This window comes from Cavia porcellus, unplaced genomic scaffold (genome assembly GCF_034190915.1).
Source record: "Cavia porcellus strain 051 isolate PalLab524CR breed Dunkin Hartley unplaced genomic scaffold, mCavPor4.1 scaffold_9, whole genome shotgun sequence".
Taxonomy (NCBI): Eukaryota; Metazoa; Chordata; class Mammalia; order Rodentia; family Caviidae; genus Cavia; species Cavia porcellus.
Genome location: NW_026947492.1, coordinates 42,235,116 through 42,256,224, shown reverse-complemented (window position 1 = coordinate 42,256,224; position 21,109 = coordinate 42,235,116). Strand labels below are relative to the sequence as shown.

The 21,109-nt window shown below is 39.0% G+C and overlaps 1 protein-coding gene across 7 annotated transcripts in view; it reads left to right on the top strand.

The window, feature by feature from the left end:
• The window catches only part of Fat3 (FAT atypical cadherin 3), a 646,812-nt gene that overhangs the window by 574,233 nt on the left and 51,470 nt on the right, over positions 1-21,109 (top strand). For all 7 annotated transcript variants that reach the window (XM_063256268.1, XM_063256266.1, XM_063256271.1 and 4 more), the window contains 5 exons: positions 11,131-11,520; positions 14,127-14,341; positions 15,769-15,906; positions 16,797-16,940; positions 20,036-20,233. In XM_063256268.1, the coding sequence (XP_063112338.1) occupies positions 11,131-11,520; positions 14,127-14,341; positions 15,769-15,906; positions 16,797-16,940; positions 20,036-20,233 (1,085 nt within the window). The remainder of the gene's footprint in view (positions 1-11,130; positions 11,521-14,126; positions 14,342-15,768; positions 15,907-16,796; positions 16,941-20,035; positions 20,234-21,109) is intronic.

Here is a 21,109-nt window from a genome sequence, read left to right as displayed (position 1 = left end):
TTTAACCTATAAATTTTAAGAGAACACAGTTGAATCAATAGCACTCTTTCTTATTCTCTTAGATCACTCACCCCAGAAGAGGGCTGCAGCAGTGTTGAAGGCCGCCCTTTGGGAGGCCCACGTGGTGAGACATAAACAAAAACTACACGAGTGAGCTTGAAAGCAGCACTACATCCCCCTTCACCTGAACCCCTTCATCAGATGGAACGTAGCCCTGTCTGACAGTTTTCCTCCAACTTCACAACTGCTAAGCTGTATCTGAGCTATAACCCTGAGAAACCATGAAATGATACTTGGGTCTTTATGCTGCTAAATTCTAGGACAATTTGGCACACACCAATAAAGAATAAATACACTAATGCAATTTCATGGGCATCTTGAATCGTATCATATCTTAAAGATCCCCTACCATGGTCATTTTCCACAGGCTCTAATCTCTGAAGAATATGGAATTTCATAGATATCATAGCAATCAGAAAAGAGCACACCCTCAGGGAGAAGAGCTACTTTGAGATGGTAGTACAAGAGTGATGCTGTGATGGTTGTTGGTACTCCATGCTTCTGTTCTCATAGATTCATGAACTCTCCCTGGGGTACAAGGCCCACTTCCTGTAAAAATTGTAGTCCGACTTGATCTTAGGAAGTCATCCTTGGGAAGGTTCTGGAACAAATTCCAGTCAAAATTATTCTTTTTCTGAACAGTAAATCAAGGCTTAGGGACAAAAAGACTTACCCAAGATGACTTAGTGGCAAGTCTATATCTAAATGAAAAATGTCATTGCACCAAAACAATGCTTATTTCTATATGCCTGATTTTTCTACTGGAAAATATTTCAAGAGTGATTCAGCTCTGAATTCGGTCTACCTTCTCTAATATATCATATACTCTATGTTTTTCCTTAATGTCTTAAAAAGGATTACTTCTAAATTGCATAGGTCAGCAATTTGATGTTTTTCTTTTCTTTTCATTTCTTCTCCAAAGCTCTGTAATTCTCTGAAGTGTTAATGTGGCTGAGGGACTATTAAAATGTCAGTAAAAATTAAATAATCCTCCCTAAAGACTGAGAGACATGAATCATTCTCTGGAGGACACTGTGGTCAAAGCCCTTTATCTGCTGTAGATATCAAAAACTACAATTCTACATTTGAAGCCTTTCTCCAGAGGCCTCAAAGAACTTACACATGTAAGAAAATGTAGATCTTGGTACTCCCACCTCCAGATGAAGAAACTGAGATTTGAAAAGGTTAAGTGGCTCTTCACAGGGGATCTGTTTAATGAATGGTAGATGATGGAAATCAAAGGTCTCTGGGGCTCCATTAACCCCTCCCTGAATTCTTTACTTTCTACCATTGTTAGGCCTGTTTCTGTGGTCCATATAACTAGACAATTGGACCATGACACCTTGCTATTTCTTTTACATTAGTCTGTCACTTGTGGAAGTGATTTTGCGACGAAACCTGAGTAAGTTTTCCATCCTTTACTAGTTGTGTGAACTTAAATTAGTTCCCTAACCCCTCTGAACATCCACTTCCACTCTGCACACTGGTGATCAGTTCTGGTTGGGTCTTAGAATTCCCTGAAAGCTTTTAAAAACATAAATAGGCCAAGTAAGTAAACAAGCAGACAAAAGCTTCATATCCAAAATCTGATTCAAGAAATCTGAAACACACTAATACCTTGCCTAACCTAGAAATCTTTGCTTTGACACATAAACTAGTGTTACTACCATACTCTCAAAACTCCAACATTTTCTAAACAGTTGTCAAACAAAACAGCAGTTTCCTCCAGAAAGGCTCTTAGTAAACACTGACAAAGAACCCTGAGCTCTGACAGTAATGCTTTCTCCTAAGTTCCCTCATTCATGTACCATCTTATCTGTGGATATGGATACAGGTTTGAGACATCCAAAGTACTAAACTGCATCATCGCTGATCCAGCACAGTAATGTAGAGATTGATTTGAGTGAGCCCTGGCATGGCTGGTGGGATTTGTACCCACTCTTGAGCATTTTGTGCAGAAACTTCAAGGGTACCAAGTTTTAACTTAGTGTCTCTCCAGGTTGTGCTGGGGCTCAGTGGAGTGTGTTTATCAGCTTTGACACAGAAGGCATACTGTCACTTCATGTCTTAGGGCCTCTGACAAGCCTGACAATGCTGTCTATCATCTGCTGGAGACTTCTTTCAGTAGGTTCTCACATATTACAGAATACTTGCCTACCACATGCCTTCTCCAACCTTCTTTCTCTCCTGCTAATTTACTCATTAGTTTAGGCCCAGTTTCTAGTTTATTCTGGTTATAATTAGTTATAATAGCTCTGTTAACTTGTAGTTGGCTTTGAAAGTAGTTAATATCAGCTCCTACCATTCTAAACTCAAGATTTAGCAGTATGGTTCTTTTTACCCTCCTGGGAGTATACTTTATAGCATTCATAACTTCATGTGTTTTTCCATCACCTGAAGTGCCCTTTCTTTGTGTCACTTTTTAGTGTTCCAGACAAAGTCTTTTTATAAGTTTTATTTTAAAAAGAAAACAAAAACAATGATAAAGAATTTCAAAACAAGATAGTAAGAGATTAACAATGGTTAATATATGCATTCTGTTATCTTCAAAGTAGCTGCTCAGATTACAAAATATAGGCATGAAAAATTGTTCAGAGATTGTAAGCACAAACCATTCTTTTCAATGAACTAGTAGAGATCAATAGCATAATTATTTTAGCTATCTTGCATATATATTTTTTTCCTTTCCTTTCCTTCTTTTCTCCTTTCCCTCATCCCAGTTGTTCTTTCCTTTTGAGTAGTTTCTTCCCCTTTCACAGTACTTATTGTACAATTTGCATCTTATTTACTCCTTCAATTTCTTACACTAGGGAGACAATTCTTCGTGACTCAGTTCAGTGGTTTTCTTCTCTGAGAAACTTCCTTTGACCATCCATCTCCAATAACCATATCCATCCAGGTTTTCCTCTTGAAAAATTGAACATATGTGCAGTGAGAGGTATGGAAACACACTTCTTTGCATTCCCAAAGCCTGCCAAGGACTCTTGATGATTTATTAGATGAATGAATGAATTGATCCAATAATAATTACACCTAGTGACCCATATAGAAAAAATTTTAAGCAACATAGTTTGACAGAAGCCCAGCCCAGACATCCTCTATATAATAAACATGGAGTTTTGAGGATCTAGTTGGTAAATTAATTTACTTATACTTAAATATCTCAAGCCTATCATAGTGCCAAACTATAGACAGTTGGAAGAGTTGTATCCAGATGAGCTGTAGCTGCATAAGTGTCACAGAAGGCAAGCTCACCTAACAAAGCGGCCAGCCTTACAGGTGTGCAGCTCATGCAGAGGAACAGGGCCCTGTGCTTAAAAAGTCTATTCTTGATTTAATGCCCTGATTGTTCTGTGTTTCTGTGGGGGGGGGGGGGAAGGGTGCTTTTAAAGTTGCCTCAAACTTTTATTTTGCATGAACCACAATCATGTTGTCAGTTCTAGCAGGAGAGCTACTGCCAACACAGCTGGCAATTCCTCAGGAAATTTTTGGTGCAGTAATTAGGTCTCCTTGACTCTGCTCTGCCACTGCCTTTGGTCTTGTTTTCACTTCTCAAAAGGTCAAAAAGCTATTGACATTGGGAGATGGTATTCTACCCATGAAATGTGCCAGCATTAGTCATCATCAGTGAAAAACTTCTGAATGGTACTTAAAATAGAATTAGAGAGTCTGTTTAAAAGTACAGTAATTGCTAACTTTAAAAGTATTGCTAATTCCATGGACCTCCTCATAGCAACTTTCTGTTTCATTTCAAATCATCCAAAGATACAACTAAAAGACAAATGAAAGAACAGTCAGTTGGAATGGTTTGACTATGATAGTATTCTGTTTGCTTTCCACAGAGGATGAGAGAACAGTTTCATTGTACTCATTTTCTTTGATTGCTTGATTTTAACTGCAAGGTGTTTATTGAGCCTGGTGTGGAGGGGCACACCTGTAATCCCAGCACTTTAGACCTGACGCAGGAGGATCACCATGAGTTTGAGGCCAGCCTAGATTACATAGTAAGTTCAAGGCCAACCTGAACTACATAGCAAGAGCCTGTCTCATTAAAAAAAATTTACTTGAAATAATTTTATAACAAGACCTTTCTCCGAAATTGATAGTCAAAATTATTTTCTGAATTTATGTTTTTGTAATAGTTCTTCTTCATATTATAAACACATTCCATATCTACTGTATGAATCTTAGAAGCTTACAGAAAAAAGATGAGCAACTTTTAATCATGGTTACCATTTTGATTGATGTTCCAGCTATCTTTTTTGCTTTACAAAAATGGGCTCCAAAACTAGCTACTACTTTATCATCTGCTGTTTTTCACTGACATGTAAACATATTTCTATGTCGCTGTGTATTCCTTTACATTGTTTGGCATTATATATAATATTATACGTACTTGATATGAATAAGCCATAATTCATTTGACTGGTCTTCATTGTACAACAATTTAGTAGTTGCCAGATGTTAAACATCTGTTTAACAGTAGTTCTGAATATATATATATCAGTGTTTTACACACGTATTTTTAATATTAAATACTCTTGATTTCTTCACATCATACCCTTTGGAGATCTCTTAAAACATGCATTTGCAGTAGGCATAAGTATGCTGTATGTACAGTATTGTATCAGCATGATCTTATACTTGCTTTGATCCACTGGTTCTTTCATCTGAAGTTCAACATTCATTGCTTTTGTATGCCAGGGACTATGCTCAATACTGAGACACAAAGCTGCATGACACAGTCCCACAGTTTGCACTAATTATGGTGCAAACTAGAGGGAAAATAATATTAAAGAACACAGAGGAGGAAGTTACTGGAGAAATTAAGTATGGAAGCTTTTCAAGAGGAGTGTCTGTATGGAGCACATAGGAGCTTAACAAGAGGAGGAGAAAAGAGAACATGCTGAGTAGCAAGCAGAACACATTTTTAGATCTGGAAAAATTAATATGCATGGTGTCATCAGGTATAGCTGGAGTAGACTGAACAGAATGAATGAAGATTAGAAACTGACTGAAAGGGGTGAATTGGGTCTATGAAGGATTAAATCATCATTCTAGAAAGTTTCTGCCTCCATCTGTAAGTAAGAAGTTAGTGACTATCTTCTATTTTCTGTTGCTATAACTGAGTATTACAAACTAGGTGATTTTCATCACTCATGCTTCTGGAGATTGAGCAGTACAGGGACTATATTTGGTGAAGGCCTTCCTGTAGGTGGGACCTCTTTGGGTCCCAAAGCAATGTAGAGCATCCCATGGCAGGAGGGATATATACAAGAGGCAGAGACAAATTGGTTTTTATAGTAGATCTGCTTTTGAGATAAGTCATTAACCATTGATTAGTCCATGAATGGATTAATCCATTCATAAGGGCAGAGTTCTCACGACTCAGTAACCTCTTGAAAGACTCACTTCTTAATACCTCACAATGGGGATTAAATTTTAGCAGGGGTTTTGGTGGGTACAAACAAGCTACAGCAGTGACTGTTTTGAGTAGCTGGAAGCCTGGACCCAGAGTTTTAGGAAGTTTATCATAGTAAAATTGGTATGGAAAGGATGCACTCTGAACTACCTAGTTTAAGTGTTACTCATCCAGGTGCTAAGCTCTGGGTTAGGGATGATGTCTCTGGCTTCCCTAACCCCTAGTTGAGCCCAATAGTGCTCAAATAAATAAGTGGCAGTTGGCCAATCCTTATTAAATAGAAGGGACATTGTTTGAGCCTTGTGAGAAAGATAAAAATCTTACGCTCTCAAAAGAAACACTGCTATCTTTTCAGGATAAGGCTGTATCAAAGAAATGCATTAACATATTCAAGAACCCCTTGTTTGCCATTTTTCTGTGAAGGATAATCCTTCGGTTTAAATAAAAGTATTTCTTAATCACCAAGCATGGGTCATAAATACTGCAAAAACTAAACATGTATGTTGCGTTTAAAGCACTGATTGATAAAGACAGGAGAAAACTGTGGTTCAGAAACAAGCTATTAGATGGCCTGAGAGAATGGAGGGTCATAGAAATAATATCAATGTGAAAGGAAGGTTGTTAAAGGATGACTGAAATGTCGTACATCTTGGGGAGTGAAGCAGTTTCATAAAAGTAAAGATTTGCCAGAACTTAGAATCTGGACCCTTAAGATATGCTCATATTAATATAAGTAAATTATGACACCTCAATGAAGTTTATATAAAATTTGTTGAAGTTATTCTTCCCCATTTACTGGCGCCATATAAATTCAGATCCCTTTATGAAAGCTGATTTACAAGAACTTAGTACTGCCCTTGGTATTTTTCTGGTGGCACCTACAGACTAGTTCCCGCACAGGTGACAGAGGGTGCAGAGGTGAATGGCACAAACAGAGGCCTTCCGAGAGAAAACCCAGAGCAGCTGCCAGTATAAGACAGGAAAACAAACATAATTTAGCTTCTTAGGCTTACGGAGCTGATCTTGGAAGAGAAAATATTTCTTTTTTTTTTTTTTTTTTTTTTTTAATTTTGTTTTTTGTCTTTTTCCTTTTCATCGGTACCGGGGATTGAATTCACGACTGCCTGCTTGCAAGGCAGGCGCTTATGCCGCTGAGCTAAATCTCCAGCCCCCAAGAAAATACTCCTTAATCCTCTTCAAAATAAGCCTGATGTTTTTGCTGTGCTGGATCCTTTTGCCAACACAAGAGTGCTGTGATTTGACTTGGGGCTGATTCTAATCAATTTTAAATATAAAGCTAAGTCATTCTGATATTTCGTTAGATCCTTAGGTATTAACCTAACACTGGAGATTATTTCTTACTGTAGCATAAAACTTCGTGTAACTGTGAGTGGATCCCAAACAATTAACTGAATGGTATGAATTGTGTTGTTTCTTCTTGCCCAGCTGATTCTAACAACTCTGTATAATCCAGCTTAGTGTGAACTTTCACTTTGTTAATTCTAGCCCATTTAGGCTCAGGTCCAACAACTTAATGAGCAGTGGGAGGGTGGGGGATGTCTGCTCGAAACAGAAATGAGAGGGGCTATATTTGTTTAACTTGGAAATGAATCATAGTGCTGGAAGACCATCTAAGATACCACCTTGTCTGGCATCCCCAGTCTAACAACGAAAATGCAGTGAAGTTAAGTGGCTTGCTCAAGCACAGGTAGGTAAGTTGTTCACCTCATGCATTCAAAATAGTCTTCTTCCTTGTAAGACTGGACCACACAGCCTGCATTTTAAACTTTAATTTTTATGTATAAGTAGCCCTATATCTACAGATCCGTTCTTCCATTTGACCAAATTGAGAGAAACCTACTGTCCATTTAGAAACCTTCCAAGGAACAAAATATAGTTGTGTTGACCACCCATGCCAGGATTTCCCAGTCTTCCCTATTAGAAATTTCCATGTGCCATTTTTCTCCCGCAATCCTACTCTACAAAATGCTACTATTACCTCTTTTGAGAAAACAAGGATTTTAATCATTCTCCTTTTGCTTGATTTTAATTCTCTGAAGAACAGCCTGCTTCACTTATAATGAAAATCAAACTTCTTTTGGTAGCCAGAATTTCAGCATTTTAAAAAGCTAAGTAGCTCCATCCTCACTCATTAAATTAGACTCACATTGGAAAAGAGAATTACATACTTAAAAAGCACAGACACAAAGTGATGGATTAATGTTGTACCTTAATATAACACATGGTGACATGCAGTAGGAGCATTAGACCAATTAGCAAGCAAGTGTTCAGCTAGGGTTCAATTTTTCTGCTGGTTATATAGCAAAAGGATGGCAATTTGAAGGATGCATTTATCAAATGTCTTTGGATAGAAAGTTTCCACTTTAGTGACATAAACTGCATTCATTTAACAGAATCATCAGCTTGTCGTCTGGGAAGACTTATCAGAAGTATAACTACTAAATTTGTGTTTGCATTTCTGACTTTATATCTAAAAAATTATTGAAATCATGGTAATTGTGCCTGAAATGGTGTTTTTTAAATATGTTCTAAGTTTGTCTTGCATTTTTTTAGTGATGTCGTTTAGCAAGTGTGTGATTAAGATAATGTCCCACCCCCTCATCCCACTGTTCTAGTCTTGCCTTCCTGATTGGTAACCAAAAGGTGAGAGAAACACTAAGCTCCTCCTCCAGATAGGGGTGGGGATGGAGCATGGATCAGTGACTTGGAAGAGGGGATGGTTTTCTATTGGGGTAAAGCAGAAAAACTGTCACTGAATTCAAATTAACAGAATCTTCCTGGAGGGAAACTGTGGTCTTTGTGTAGCTGATTAATGTCAACCTTGTAAACTCAGCACTCCAACAACAGTGGTATCCTGCTGAGCAGGGAGCTTGGAGAACAGGGTATCTCTTCCTTCAGGGATCAGAGCCCTGCCAAGTGCTCCTGAATAAGGCCTGAAGAGAAAGCTGCAGACTGGGACTTAGGTGATGTTTTTAATTAGTCTTCAGCTATCTGTCCCAATGAAGCAAACACAAGCAGCTGTCAAATGCTCCTTGTTTTTGGATTTTCTCTGCAAAGCACAACAGGGTACAATCCACCTTCTTACATCTGCTAACTCAACAGTTTTAGAATAGTGAGTCCGAAATTATTTACCTCACTAGCTAATATTTGGGGCTGAAGAAGTTAACTGTCCAGATACAGTTACCCTGAAACTGAGGGAACCCCAGGGAACTGAGCAAGGAACCTAAGGAAAATAGGATTTTGCTTGGTGTCACTCAGGCATGCCTAAATTGTTGGTGGCACCAGACAAGTTTCCTCAACCCTTGGCTTATGCATCAGTGAAATGGGCTTTACTGTTGTCTAAAAACAATCAGATAAATGTCCTATAGACACTTCCTGCTCCCCTGCTTGCTCTTCTTATTGGCAAAGCTAGTCACCCCAACCACATGTTGGGGTACAATTTAAATCTGTAGAGAATATGTGTGAGTTGAAAACCTATGTTGTGTATTTTGCCAGTTATCACTGTTTCCGCAAATGCAGCTTCATGACTTTCAGCACTGTCCTGAGACTGCCAAATCCATCAAGGCAGCTTGTAAGGTGCATACTCTCCTTTCACCACGGATGGGCTATTATTTTTTAGGTACAAGATCAGTCACCTCTACAACTCTCCATATTGTCAGTCTAAGAATTTAGGTCAAAGAATTTAATCTTGTGTCATTGCAAAACTACTAGAAAGCACCCTAAAAGCTCTGTTTTTGAGCTTTACTTCATGGGACAGCAAGAGAAAAATAAAACTCTCTTATTTTCAATACCGGTGCAAATAAAATCAAAGGCTGATATTTATAGATCACTGGGTGATTGCTCTGAAAGAGAAATAAAAGTAAATGATGAAACTTTGGGAAAAAATGGACTCTCTGGAATGGAACCAAGAGAAAGATCTCTGTGTTGACCTTTTGGTTAAAGCCACATAATGAGATTTATGTCATCCCCTCCAGATATATGATTTTATTGGTTTGCTGGGAATTTAGACTTAAGGGAAATTGTATATTGAGGAAGGAAAATGTTTAATTCCTAGTATTGCCAAATGTCTACCTTCTTGATAAGGTGTTATAACAGAAAAAAAAAAAAAAAACCACAGTCCTCAGCTTATTTTCAAGGTTCCATGATTCATAAGGGATATTTTCTGATAATTGTTACAACTATAGCTCTCTGACTGATGCCTATCTTCATTTAGAACACTTATAGTCACAATGGCCCTACCATTTTTTCACCAACAGAACTGTAACATTTTCCTTCTTATAAATTGTAATGACTAAAGCAAAGTCAAGGTTTCTAAAACATTTTGAAATTCTGAGATACTCCAGCAAAAACAATCTTCAGGCCAGATGTCAGTTCAATCATTCAGTCATTTGTTGATTATTAGTGGACTTTTCCTGCTTGATATTTTTTAATTTTATGTTAGATAAATAATGTGTGGATAATTAAGTGCATTTCTTGAAATAGAGTGAAAGAGTTCATTTGGATTAATGCTGCTCTTTCTTAATGCAGTGCTCCAGGCCCACTGGCCCTTGGATTTCTGTTTTTCCTCTGTATTCTATTATGTCTTCGAGTCTCATGGTTTCAAGTCTCATATCTGTACACTGATGATCCTCAAATTTGTAGCTCCACCTTGGGCTTGTTCTGTGAAACTTAACATTTTCTACCTAAGTTCCTGTTTGACAGCTCCACTGAATATGAAACCCCCATTTCAAACTTAATCCTAATCGGGCTTCCAGTCTGTCATCCACATCTAGTCCTTCGCAGCACTGTCCGTCTCTGCTGGTGCTAACGCCCTCTTTCAAGAGGTTTGGACTAATGCCCAAAAGTCCTCCTGAAGGCCTTTCTTTCTCTAGTATCCTGTGTCCTTCCAGTTTCACAACCAGAAAACATTCCTTTAGTACCTCTTTGTGTTTAGAATACATCCCAGACACCCTTACTTCTCACCACGTGTGTGCTCAGAGGAAATCTGAAACCCAGTACCTTCTCACCATTCTCCTCACCATCACCTTTATTCAAGATGCTGTTGTCACAACCCTTATTATCACAAGTTACTGACCATGTTTCGGGTTCCTTTCAATCAGCCACCAACTGGAGACATCCCATTAGTATTTGAGTGACTTCTTAGCTCTCCACAGTTTACACTTCACAACCATCACTTCACTAGAATATAAAAATTAGATCAAGAAATGTTGGACTCAAAAAAAAAAAAAAGAAAGAAAGAAAGCTCTAGCACTTAGAATAGTGCTTGGTGTAATCCAGTTACATATTTGTTAAATTAATTAATTTCTATTTCCCTTTCTGTGGTATATCTTTACCCATGTATCTATTAGCATCCCAGAGTTTTTTAGATCTAGGGAAAGTCATATATTAAGAATAACCAATTAATTCTGATACTTGTTACCAATATTTTTCCAGTTTCTTTAGCTTTTAATTTAACTGTATTTTTTTGTTTTACAAATTAAAGCTTACATGTCTTTGAGACCACCCTTATTTCTGTTACGGCTGTTTTTCTCTGGTGACCTTTCAAAAGTCAACAAAGTGGTAGTATTTCAGTGCAGAGTACCTGGCCACGTTCCTGTCTGCTCACATTCTTGTGTTATCTTCCACAGGCATCAACAGGAAGGTAGTGTACTCTCTGGCGACCTCAGCCAACGGCTTCTTCTCCATTGACAGCACTTCTGGTATCATCATCTTGGAGCAGCCACTGGACAGAGAACAGCAGTCTTCCTACAACATCAGTGTGAGAGCCACTGACCAGAGTCCTGAACGATCCCTGTCCTCTATCGCCACTATTACGATCACTGTCCTGGACATCAATGATAACCCACCTGTGTTTGAGAGGAGAGATTACCTGGTAACAGTGCCTGAGGATACCTCTCCTGGAACACAAGTTTTAGCTGTTTTTGCCACCAGCAAAGATATTGGTACGAATGCTGAGATTACATATCTTATCCGCTCTGGAAATGAACAGGGAAAATTTAGGATCAATCCAAAGACAGGTGGGTAGTATTAATCTACTTGTATCCAAGACTCCACTATGTCCCGCCTCTCCTCTCAACCCTCAAACTGCCATTCTTGGTTGGCTCTTTTTCATTCTCCTCCTTCACAGAAAAAACAAGTGTTCTGGTGGCAGGATCTGCATGCAGACCCAGAATACAAGCCAGCATCCTGCTTCCTGTTTACGTTTAAGTTTGTATCTATGGGCTTACTTGACAAAGATTTGACTCTCAAATTCACTTCTGGAGGACTTGGGAGAATACATGCACTCCTTCAGTGTGGCGATAAAGTGGTGCTTGTATTTCAGGCAAAAGCATTTTCTTTTCTATTCTTCTTTCTATTCCCCTCCCCACCTACTCGGACCATATTGCATGTGTTGGGAAATGCTTCTGAAATGAGCTTCCGCTAGCCACTGTCTACACCTATACTGCCATTCTCTGGTCTCTCTGGCCAAGGCATACATTGATTGTACTCTGTCTGGGATCTGCACCCAAACCTTCCCAAACCAGTACCCTAAGTAGACTCAGCAGTTGACTGGAAATGGTGCTGCACCTACACCCTGCTCGCTCTTCTTAGTAACAATGCCATCATTTCTCCCTACACTCTTTCGAACTCTAGCATCATCTAGGGAAAAGTTGCATAAAAATCAAAAGAACAAGAGGAGAGCTGTTAGTCTTTCTCTTCATCAATGAATTAAGTCATAGAGGCAATTTGGATAAATAAAATCGTAACTCAAGAAAGATGTTTGACTATCTTTTGAAAACTAAACATACTCATTTTTTATTTTCCTACTATTTGGATTTCTGTTTAAAAGCACTTTTATGTATATTCTCACTTGTTTACTGATTTCATATAGTCAATGTAGTTCCTTTTTTTCAGATAAGAAGTCTTTTACATCTCCCCTCTTTGAACCAATGTCCCTCATCATTCAAGTAGTATGTACCTGTTAAGCAAGGTGACAGAGAGAATCTATTCTCTTTTCAGTTGTCAGTAACTAGAAAGTAGAAATGTTCATAATTAGCAATCTTTATTTAACATGGCAAATAGGCTAAATGCCTATTAAATCTTTAGATGTTTCTCATATTTGCCAACCAGGAAAGACAAATTCATTGAGTTTAAAAGATTTCCCCAGTACTCCCCAGTGTTAGTAAGTTATTCAGAATTTGAACTCAGATCTTCCTGACTCTGGAATGCTGGTTCATATAATATAACACTACTATCTGTGAAGATGAAAAAAATGCAGGCAACACTATCCTCACCCTTAATTATAAGTAGATAGAAATATCGATGGAGGAACTGCATTAGAAGCTTTTTTCAGCAGTACCTCTGTTTATTAAGGTCATTACTTCAAATTAAAATGTATAAGGGGTTTCCCTTAATTACACACGTGTTATCTTTTGCCTGTCTAGTTATGCTCATTGTATATGAACACCGTGGGGAAATGGTTAAATACAACTTAAATTTGGCACTAGATAATGAGACTAGGATGCAAAATAAGGCACTGGAGTGGTAAGTGCTAAGAAAACTTAATTATGGCAGGGCAGAGGCTCTTGTTATTGATATGATTTCAATTTCTCACCTGAAATGGTAGGAGCCTGTAGGCAATCTTAGCGAGTAGAAAAAGTCTCCATTTGTTGTATGGCTGTGACCTTCTCCCCTGTCCTACTAATGGCTTCCAGTTGAGAGAAAAGCAAATGTGTTTGGAAATTGTTCTGCAGCCATACAATGAGCAGCTACCAATTGCAGACATAGGATTGAGTTGCCTCTCCAGGAAAGGCTGGGACAAGAGAAATGCAGCACTGATATAGGGTCCTTTCTAGAGATGGTATCCAACCAGCTGCCTTTTCTTTTTTTATTTGCTTAATTTCAATAATTCTGTGGCCAAGATTACCATTTATGTTCTGCAAGTGTGGATGGTGAACTCAAACTTAATAGTTGGCCACTGGATTGTCTGATTTCCAGGTGGTTCCTTTTGCTTTATGTCACATACCTTAAGCTTCTAGAGATCCTTTCCTTTTTTGCACCATAGTACTTTTTTTTTTCTTTTTCTTTTTTATCAGTACCGGGGATCAAACTCACAACCACACACTTGCAAGGCAGGCGCTTATGCCACTGAGCTAAATCCCCAGCCCACACCATAGTACTTTTTACATACATGCATTATAATTTGGCAAAGCATCTTTCTGGCTAAGTAAATTCAGTTTAAGTCTACAGGTATTTACACGCTGAGAGGGAGCAGGGTCATACAACAACATCCACACATCTTGACTCATTCTTGATCTTCTGGTGTTGGGGAATCAAGAGAAGCTTATCAGAGATGATTTTCACTATCCCTACACCCAAGATGCAAGAACAAAGATTTTCATGCTGTGTCAAAGATGTTCAAAACCTGTTATGGAAAACTTACAAGGATTTTTCTTCTCCAGTATTGTATTTGATGTATAGCTGTGCTTTAACTGAATGCATTAATCACTCTTCTGGAATTCTTCCAGGGAGGTATTAAGTAAAATCCTGGTTGAAAGTGACATTACAAGTATTACCACAATTATGAAACAGATGACCAGTGTTTTTCCCTGGTCAAATCTGAAATTTCCCATTTTTTTCAAAGGGGGTATTTCTGTCTCTGAAGCCCTGGACTATGAATCATGCAAAAGATTTTACCTGGTTGTGGAAGCAAAAGATGGGGGAACCCCTGCTCTCAGTGCTGCAGCCACCGTCAGCATCAACCTCACAGATGTGAATGACAACCCTCCAAAGTTCAGCCAAGATGTCTACAGCACTGTCATCAGTGAAGATGCCTTGGTGGGGGACTCTGTCATTTTGGTAGGTGCCAGGGGTGTCCAGATGTCTCGGACTAGACTAAAGTGAAGGTTAGCAAGGTTTATATTGTAGTTCTTCCATTGTGTCTCCAAGAATGCCAGTCAGATCTGCATCTTTCAGTGATAGAGTTCTTCAGAGTGTATATTAGAAAGGACCTGAAAGATTAGTTTATATCAAAGTACAAGTGACTAATAATCTCCTTTCACCTAAAAGTGCATAATTTTCAAGAAACCAAGACAGACCATGATATGAAAATTTAATGGTGATTTCTACTAGTCTGTGTAAATTTACATCTAAATTGATGTTGTTACTGAGTATATAGAAGATCACTCTTCCTTCTTTTCTTCTTTTTGAAATCTACTTTGCAGTGTGGTGAATAAATAATGTATTATATATTTTAAACTCAACACAAAAATAAAAAACCTTTTGAGGTGATTGATATGTTAATTTACTCACTTAATTTTTCTCCATGATCTCCATAAATCATGGCATCGCTTTGTGTTTCATAAATATATCAACTCTAATTTGTCATTTTATAATTGAAAAATTAATAGGTGACTAAAAATAGAATGAAATTCTTACCACACACACACACGCACACACACATGCACACACACACACACACACACACACACACACACACACACCACAGAGTGAGGGCAGCTATAAACAAGAGTAAGTTTGAGACTGATTGCCCACTCTTAGAGGAGCCCTCTAAAAATTGTGAAGGATTTTTTAATAGCATTTAGAAGAATAAGCATGGTATTCTGAGAATCCCTTAGGCAACAAATTACACTTTAGAAACAATAAGTGCTTTTCTTTCCACCTTGACAGACCCTGAATTTGGATAAGTCTCATCATCCATCCATGCATCCATCCACCCATCCATCTTTTCTCTAGTTTCCACAGTGTCAGGTTGTGAGTGGCCATAGCCCTCTTTCTTTCTATAATCACAGGTAGACTTCCCAGGCCCTCTGAGTCTCCTGATTAGTACAAGACTCTTATCCATGCCAGCAAATTCCAGCCTTACCAAAATGGATTAGCAGTCATGTATGTTGTTTAAGAAAAGGAAGCTTTCTTGATTCCTTATGTGGAGATGCACATGTTTAGAGAATGCCCAACTCAGTAACATAGACCACTGTTTGCAGAATTGTGAAGGAATCATGAAACATTCCCATAAGTTAGCTTTGGGCTCCATTCTCACTGCTTTAAAATGTGAGGAAAATCAAGCCTAATAAGTATCAGGCTGTACGCAGGTGGAAATTAAGAAAAATAAATAAATATAGGGCTCCAGTGTAAATCTATCATCTCTTTTGCTTAAGACTGATCACTGGCATTGGTGAACAGGGCTCCTATGATTGTTAGTCTAACAATAAACACGTTCTCTCTGACATCAGATCTTACATTCATTTTGCCTGTTTTCCATTTAGCTAATCGCAGAAGATGTAGACAGTCAGCCTAATGGACAGATCCGTTTTTCCATTGTGAGTGGAGATCGAGACAATGAATTTGCTGTGGATCCTGTCTTGGGACTTGTGAAAGTTAAGAAGAAATTGGACCGAGAACGGGTAAGCTAGTCTAGCTCAGCTCTACTCCCATTCAACTTCTACCCCTTCCCTGGAATCATTGGCACAGGTTACACGAGAATAAAGAGTGAGGTTCTCTGTTCCAAATAAGAATAAATAGAGGTGGGCTAACACGTAGCATAAAGTAGTATTTGGGTTAAATTTTTGAAAGAATTTTCTGCCAATAACAGCTACTGGAAATTTCTTATTGATGAAGATTTTTTTAAAAAGTATGTATCTGTAAGTATGTATCTGTCTGGGTCATTTGAGTGTCTGTTCCTCCTACAGCGTGGGTCAGTAAAGCATATATGGGACTGATTTCATGAGCAATTTTAGCCCTAGGCAAGCAGATACAAAAGTATCACTGAGGGCATACAGGCCAGAAAGAAATCTAGAAAATCTCTCTAACATAAACTAAGTTTCTGAACATTTTATTTCTTGACCAAAAATATGTGTCTTCAAAGAGAAATAAAATATAAAATTGATATTAAAAATCAGATAGAATCCACTAGGTGATATATTCCCATGATGCCAGAAAAATTAAAAGTGACCGTATAGGGCAGTAGTGACCACTGCTGTGTTGAACAAAAGCCCAGTGTCAATGTTCTTAGAGGGAAACTTGGAGACATTTTTGATCGTCAGAACTGAGAAGAGTGTGATAGTGGCTGCTAGTAGGTAGAAGCAAGGGATGTTGCTAAACATCCTACAATATATAAATCAGTTCCAGCAACAGAGAATTACCCATCTCCAAATGCCAGTAAGAAAGATGTTGGGAAATCGTGATCTAGAGAATCCAGGTGAAGATGGTTGATCTTTAACAAAACATAGCTAAGCATGTAGAGAAGAAAGCGAGCACTGTACTCTTTTATTATTACCTCTTTGTGCCTTACTAGGTGTCCGGATACTCCCTGCTTGTCCAAGCAGTAGATGGTGGAATTCCTGCAATGTCATCAACTGCCACTGTCAACATTGATATTTCTGATGTGAATGACAACAGCCCAGTGTTTACACCTGCCAACTATACTGCTGTGATTCAGGTAAGCAAATCTTGACTGCAAGGCACTTGTCTATATGAATTCAGCCTCTGTCTTCTGATGTGGTTTGTTCATTTTCTTAGTGAGTTAGAGCTGGTATAACAAAATGACTTAGACTAGCTGGCTTATAAACACCAGAGGCTTATTGCTGAAAGTTTTGGGGGCTGGGACACCTAATAGCAAACTTCATCAAATTTTGCATCTGATGAGGACTTGGTCTCTGCTAGATGCTGACATCTAGTTGTGTCCTCAAATGGTAGAAAATGCTAACAAATTGTATTGGGTCTCTTTTATAAGAACATTCATCCTTCCCAATGGATCTTCCATTCAGTACTGTTTCATTAAGAAACAGTAGGACACATGACATTCAGACCAAAGCACTCATTAGGGCTTTTGTTAGTATTGCTTAATATCTACTTTCCATTCACAGAACGAGTGTGAAGAGCCTGGTTCTTCTGGCATAACTGATGAATAAACATTAGCAAGAATTTTCAATGACCAGTTTCTTTCAGTGTTAGATGCTTTATCTATACAATCTGTCCCAACAGCAAACTGTGAAGTGACATTGTGGATTGACACTCACTTTACAGGTGTAGGTTAAGTCATTCATCCAAGACTGTGCAGCTGATAAGTGACAGAGTCAGAATTTGAACTTGAGTCTGTTTCCTGAGGGAAAAAAAAAGCCCTCTCTTTTCATAATGTCAGATTATTATCTTCAAACAACTGCTATTCTGACAGGGGAGAGAGATTGACATGAGCCATCTCATCAGTCAAAGGGAGGTTAGTCATCAGGATAGAGCTGCTAATCATTAAAATTAATGTTCCATAAGCAATTTGTATGGTACTTTAAATACATCTGCTCTTTAAAATTAGATTTCAAGATAAAGTAACACACTTCTGGCATTCTGCTCTCAGAAAGAATGAATCTCCTTTCCATTTATTTTTTATTCACAAGATATGTCATGAGCATGGTACTAGAAGCAGAGCTTCCTCTACCTACTTTCCAATATTTCTAGAAGCTAGAAGCCCAATTTTAGAAGGATCTGGAAATCCAGCCTAGGAATATTGTGAAGGACTTGGAGTAGACAGAAACTGATGTGTGTATCCTGGCACACATATTGATGCCAGTTTGGTTACAAAATCATCCAGAGCTTTGTGGATAGAAGAAAAGGTGCAAGTGTGCCGAGTCTTAAGAGCTCTTTGGGATAACCTTGAAGACTTTTGAGTTGACTTTTGACAGCTGCCTTCTCCTGCTCCCAGTCTGCTGAACCATCCACTTGTCCTTTATCAGCACAATCCTGTTCCTTCCTGGGAGGATTTCAACTTGCCAGTCCTCCGATGCTTCTTCCGATGCAGCTGTGTATGTGGATCACTGTGCTGCTCCCACCAGAGCCCTCACTGTCCTCCATTTCCTTCTGTCAGATTGCTGTGCCACTGACTGTCATCTACCAGGGAGCTCACTCTCTGTCTCGCCATCACTGTGTGCTTTACCCAAAACAAATGGGCTTTTCCTACTCTGTGTTCAGTTTTATAGCATGCATCTATCAACGTGACAGGCTGTTTTCAAATGCACAACAGGAAGTCAGTGGTGAAGGAACAAGTCTCAACCTGTGAGTGGTGGCTAGGGCCCTTCTCCACAGGACTGGGCCCGCCTGTGGTATTTTATACCCTACATTCTCAGATAGTGACCCAAGGGCACACATTCTCTTTCTCTTCCTCTCTCTGTGGAGGAAACAGCCTTTATAGATCAAGCAAACAAATCAATCAATCTTTTGTTTTGTGCAGTGCTGACTATGTAGCCAATGTGAAACAGTAAATCTTCTCTGAGCTGAGGCAATCCCCTGATGGGCTCCAGAGGGAGGCCATGTCTAGTTCTTGTGAGAAGGAACGAATAAGAGGTCTGTGAGATTCTCTTTTCTTTCACCTTTGAAATAGATGCCTCCTTTCTCCAGCCCAGAACAATTTCTTCATTCTGACACAGGGATTTCATTAAGACCAGTTCAGCATATAAAACTTGAGTGGGCCTACCTTCAACTCTGCTGCGGATCAGTGTCTCTGTTTTTGTGACCAAACCCATTTAAGTCAATCTTGTGAGAAGCCTGAACACATACAACAGACTGCAGACCAGTGATGGTTGGATAATGCTGAAGTCCAAACAATGGAGCAAGGGCTACACAGAATGTAATCCAGACTTTCAAAGTGAAGATAACTTTTGACCCAAGAAGGAACTAAAATGAGTTTTTGTTTTCCCATGAGGGGAAAAAGGCAGAGAGATTTGCAAAATAATGATTACATTACAGTGTCTGCTCTCCCAATAATCCTGACAAAGTTAATTAAAGATTCCTTCTCTCGGGTCCCAGGGTTTAACTCAGTGGAGTAAATACTTGCTTGGCAAGTGTGAGGTCATGAGTTGGATCCCCAGTACGAAAAAAGAGGGGAAAAAAAGATTCCTTTTCTCTTTACTCTGAAGTTGAGAAATATTCTATGTGCTTTCTCTCACCAGGCAAAACTGTGTTCTTGGGGTGTAAATGTAAGTTCAATAATCTACCTAGCTTAAGCCTTTGTGTTTTGACTAGGAAGTTCCCAGCATTCCCCCAAGATGTCTGATATTGTGAGATTGTGTGAGAGTGCTGCTCAGGCCTCAGCATAATTGGGGCTGTGATAAGTGTGAGGGATGCCTTCCTATCACCAGAAGGCAATGCTTTCCTGTCCTGAGAGAATTTCCAGCATAGACACTAAGGCTGGAAGGAGCTCTCCAAGGGTACTGCAAGCCAGTGGAGGACAAGGTGTCTCCTATAATGTCTGTAAAACCTACCACCATTCAAAGAAGGGCCTGTGTGCTCACCAGTAGTATACCATCTCTTGGGGGAGTAGTTGGAAGATATCCACAGATGAGAAACAGGTACTTGCAGAGGCTAGTATGTTTTCAAAGATAAGATAATATCACAGGGAATCCCTTCCACTAAAAGCCTGGTTTTCTAGCATAGCACTCTCAGTATGCGATGGTGTTTTATTTTGCTTTTGTTTTGTTTTGTTTGTTTTTTTATATGAAGAGAGGTATAATTTTATCTTCCTTTTTACTATGTTCTTTTATGCAGGAGAATAAGCCAGTGGGGACCAGCATCTTGCAGCTGGTGGTGACAGACAGAGACTCCTTTCATAATGGTCCTCCCTTCTCATTCTCAATTTTGTCGGGAAATGAAGAGGAGGAGTTTGTGTTGGATTCTCATGGGATCCTGCGGTCAGCAGTGGTTTTCCAACACACAGATTCTCCAGAATATGTGCTGTGTGTCCAGGTATGGCCTTATCTCCATCCGCTTCAGACCACCTTTCTCTCTAGTGCATCTTTCTCTCTTGTATTGGTTTTTCTTTGTTGAGTTGTCAGCATAATTCATTACAGTGAAGGAATGTTCTTTTAAACTCAAATTCAATTTCACACCAATAAAAATGGTCTCTCTGTGTGAAAATGAACAGGAAGGAAGGGATGTGCATTGTTCAGAAAAGACTTTCCTGTAGCTTGTGTCTAGTAGACAGTTATTAGGCCTAAATTTGCATTTTGAAAATTCTCAGGGTCTTAAATGGCCCACAAAGACAATTATTTGATCAATGCTTGTTGCTTTATACTGAATATTACATTCCATTACTTCATTTGAGGAAGCTATCAGTCTTGTCTTGCTGGAATTTAGCCTTATTGTGGCCTCTGCTTGGTAGGCCTTCCCCAGGAGACAAGAGGAAACCAGGGACTCAGCTGGCACTAGCTTCCCACCATTTAAGTTCCTCAAGGTCACCAGACTGTGTGACATGAAATGAGACAGAAGGCAAAAGTCGGAGGTGTGCAAAGGCTGTATAACAAGATGAGAAGCACACGAAACTCCCAGCGTAGTAACTGTTCCAACACCAAGATTTGGATCCCATCAGTAAAGCAGTTATTTTTTAAGCCCACAGTTAATCACAGAGAGCAACCTATGGTGACGATGGTAGCAATATTCATTTTTTATATTTGCATGGCATTTTACTATGTAATATTTTTGCATAGGTTAAACTCATTCAACTCCATGAGCAATTCAATGTTTTATCTGTATGTCTCCTTGGCACTTGCTCTTACATTGCCTTCCTGCCAGACCTGTGAGATCACTGTGACCGTACACCCACAGATCCCTCCCAGTTCAGCC